Below are 3,444 nucleotides of genomic sequence, written 5' to 3'. Positions count from 1 at the left end.
CATCAACATCCTCTACCGCGACACCATGGAGAAGCTGGGCATCAAACAGGGGCAGCTCCAGCCTAGCCGCACCATCTTCCATGGCATCGTCCCCGGACTTTCCTACTCTCCAATTGGCAAGGTCAAGATAGACGTCATGTTTGGCGACAAGAACCACTTCCACCGCGAGCCAATCTGGTTCGAGGTGGTTGACCTAGACAGCCCCTACCATGCGCTCTTGGGCCGGCCCGCACTTGCCAAGTTCATGGAAGTGCCGCATTACGCCTATCTGAAGATGAAGATGCCGGGTCCCAAGGTCATCATCACCATTGCCGGCGACTACCAGAAGTCCCTCACGTGCGCCGCCGCTAGCTCCCAGCTGGATGAGTCCCTCGTCATCGCCGAAGAGAAGCGCCTCCTTGACCGGGTGGTGGCCATGGCCAGCAAGCAGTCGGACATGCCCACTGACCCCAAGTCCGCTGAGACCCAGGGCTCCTTCCAGGCGGCCAAGGAAACCAAGAAGATCGCCTTGGACCAGGCGGACCCGAAGAGATTTGCTGTCGTGGGGTCTCACCTCGACAACAGATAGGAAAGCAAGCTCTTCGACTTCCTCCATGAGAATCGGGATATCTTCGCATGGTCTCCCAAGGACATGCCGGGTGTTCCGACGGATTTCGCCGAGCACAAGCTACATGTGAGATCGGACGCAAAGCCGTTCAAAGCAACCCCTCCGCTGCCTATCAGAAGAGAAGAGAAGAATTGTCGATGAAGAAATCACCCAACTTCTGGCGGCCGGCTTCATCATGGAAGTGTTCTACCTGGACTAGCTTGCTAATTCAGTCCTCGTTTTGAAGAAGAAGAACAAGTGGTGTATGTGTATCGACTACACCAGCCTCAACAAAGCCTACCCCAAGGACCCTTTTTCCTTGCCCCGGATAGATCAAGTGATAGACTCCACTGCCAGCTACGAGCTGTTGTCCTTCTTGGATGCCTACTCCGGCTACCATCAGATCAAGTCGAACCCGGCTGATCGGCTCAAGGCCGCCTTCATCACACCATTCGGAGCCTTCTGCTACCTAACCATGACGTTCGGCGTGAGAAATGTCGGCGCCACCTTTCAGCGTTGCATGCAGAAGTGCCTCCTCAAGCAACTCGACAAGAATGCCCACGTCTATGTGGATGATATTGTGGTGAAGACGGAGAAGTGCGGCACCCTTTTGGAGGTTCTCAAGGAGACCTTCGATAACCTGCACCGTTTTCAGATCAAGCTCAACCCGGAGAGTGTGTCTTCGGAGTACCAGCCAGCCAACTCCTTGGCTTCCTTGTCTCTGAGCGCGTAATCGAGTGCAACCCCGTGAAGATCAAGGCCATCGAGCGGATGCAGAGGCCAACCCAGCTGCGAGACGTCCAGAAGTTCACCGGGTGCTTGGCATCTCTCAGTCGGTTCATCAGTTGGCTGCGCGAGAAGGCCCTCCCACTGTACCAGCTGATGAAGAAGACCACTTGCTTCAAGTGGACTGACCAGGCGGACGAGGCCTTCCTCCAGCTCAAACGGATGCTGTCCACGCCGCCTTTTCTGGCCGCTCCGACTGCTAAGGAGCCCATGTACCTCTACATCGCCGCTACCAGTCGGGTGGTCAGCACCATGATCATGTTCGAGCGCCTGGAAGATGGCAAGGCTCAGCCGGTCCGGAGGCCGGTCTACTACCTGAGCAAGAAGTTGTCCGCCTCCAAGCAAAACAACCCCCACTACCAGAAGATGTGCTACGGCGTGTACTTTGCCGCCAAGAAGCCGCAGCAGTACTTCCAGGAGCACGCCATCACGGTCGTCTGCACTGCCCCCCTTACCGAGATCATGGGCAACAGAGATGCCCCAGGCCAAGTGGCGAAATGGGCCATCGAGCTGTCTCCCCACACCATCTTCTACCAGCCCCGCACCGCCATCAAGTCACAAGCGTTGGCCGACTTCCTAGTCGACTGGGCGAAGACCCAGTACCTGCCGCTAGCGCCGGATTCCACCCATTGGCAGATGCACTTGGATGGCTCCAAGATGCGCACCGGTTTGGGAGCCGGCATCGTCCTCACCTCTCCCAAAGGAGACAAGCCCAAGTACACGCTGCAAATCCATTTCTCCGCCTCCAATAACGTGGCGGAGTACGAGGCGCTCATCCACGGGCTCTGGCTAGCCAAGAAGATCGGCATCCGCCGGATTTTGTCCTATGGCGACTCGGACTTGGTGGTCCAGTAGTCCTCTGGCGACTGGGACGCCAAGGATGCAAACATGGCGAGCTACTGCTTCCTCGTCCAGCAAATTAGTGGGCACTTCGACGGGTGTGAGTTCCTCCATGTGCCACGAGCCGACAACGAGCAAGCCGACGCCCTGGCGTGGATTGGCTCCACCCCGCAAGCCATACCAGCTGGCGTCTCCCTCCAGTGCCTGCGTAAGCCGTCTATCAAGCCTTCTCCGGAGTCAGAGTCCATCTTTGTGCCGGTTGACCCCGGAGCAGTCGGATCCATCTCGGGGACTTCAGTAGTTGGCCCGGGGACTTCAGCAAGCGGCCCAGGGGCTACAACACCCGAACCCAGCCCGGGGATTGCAGCAGTCGGCCCCGTGACTTCAACGACGCAGCAAGCAGCAGCCAGCTCCGACCCGCCGCCTCCCAACCCGACCGCCGTGGTGCCGGTTGCTGTCATGACAGTGGTAGAATCTCCATCTTGGGCGCAGCCCATCCTCAACTTTCTGGTGAGCCGAGAGCTACCAGCCGACGAGATCTTGGCCCGGCAGGTGCAACATCGGGCGGCAGCATACACGATAGTCAACAGAGAGCTTGTCAGGCGAAGCGTGACTGGTGTCTTCCAGCGCTGCGTAGAGCCGGAGAAGGGCATGGCCATCCTTAGGGACATTCATCAAGGCAAATGCGGCCCCCATGCCGCCTCCAGGTCTCTTGTGGCCAGAGCCTTCCGCCACAGTTTTTTCTGTCCGGCTGCTTTGGACGACGCCAAGATGTTTGTCCAGAAGTGCAAAGGGTGCCAGAAGTTTAGCACCAAGCAACACCAGCCAGCCTCCGCCCTCAAGACCATCCCCATCACTTGGCCATTTGCCGTATGGGGATTGGATATGGTGGGCCCGTTCAAGACAGCACGCGGCGGCATGACCCATCTGCTGGTCGCCGTGGACAAGTTCACAAAGTGGATCGAGGCAAAGCCAATCAAGAAGCTGAATGCCTCGACTGCCGTCACATTCATTGCAGATATCATCGTCCGGTACAGCATCCCGCACAGCATCATCACCGACAACGACACGAACTTTGCCAAAGGCGCCTTGGCCCGTTTCTGCGCGACGCAGGGCATCCGGCTGGACCTAGCGTCCGTTGCCCATCCGTAGTCAAACGGCCAGGTGGAGCGAGCAAGCGGCCTCATCTCTTCCGGCATCAAGCCCCGACTGGTCGAGCCTCTGGAGCGCTC

The 3,444-nt window shown here is 58.2% G+C and overlaps 1 protein-coding gene across 1 annotated transcript; it reads left to right on the top strand.

Annotated features, from left to right (window-relative positions):
• Positions 1-1,357: 1,357 nt before the first annotated feature.
• Positions 1,358-3,091, top strand: LOC123096973 (uncharacterized; the record flags this gene model as incomplete). Its single annotated transcript, XM_044518759.1, has 2 exons — positions 1,358-1,584; positions 2,296-3,091. Coding segments are annotated over exons 1-2 (1,023 nt in total), but the record flags the coding sequence as incomplete, so codon positions are not given.
• Positions 3,092-3,444: the final 353 nt, after the last annotated feature.

This window comes from Triticum aestivum, chromosome 4D (genome assembly GCF_018294505.1).
Source record: "Triticum aestivum cultivar Chinese Spring chromosome 4D, IWGSC CS RefSeq v2.1, whole genome shotgun sequence".
NCBI lineage: Eukaryota > Viridiplantae > Streptophyta > Magnoliopsida > Poales > Poaceae > Triticum > Triticum aestivum.
This window is presented reverse-complemented; position numbering and strand designations above follow the sequence as displayed.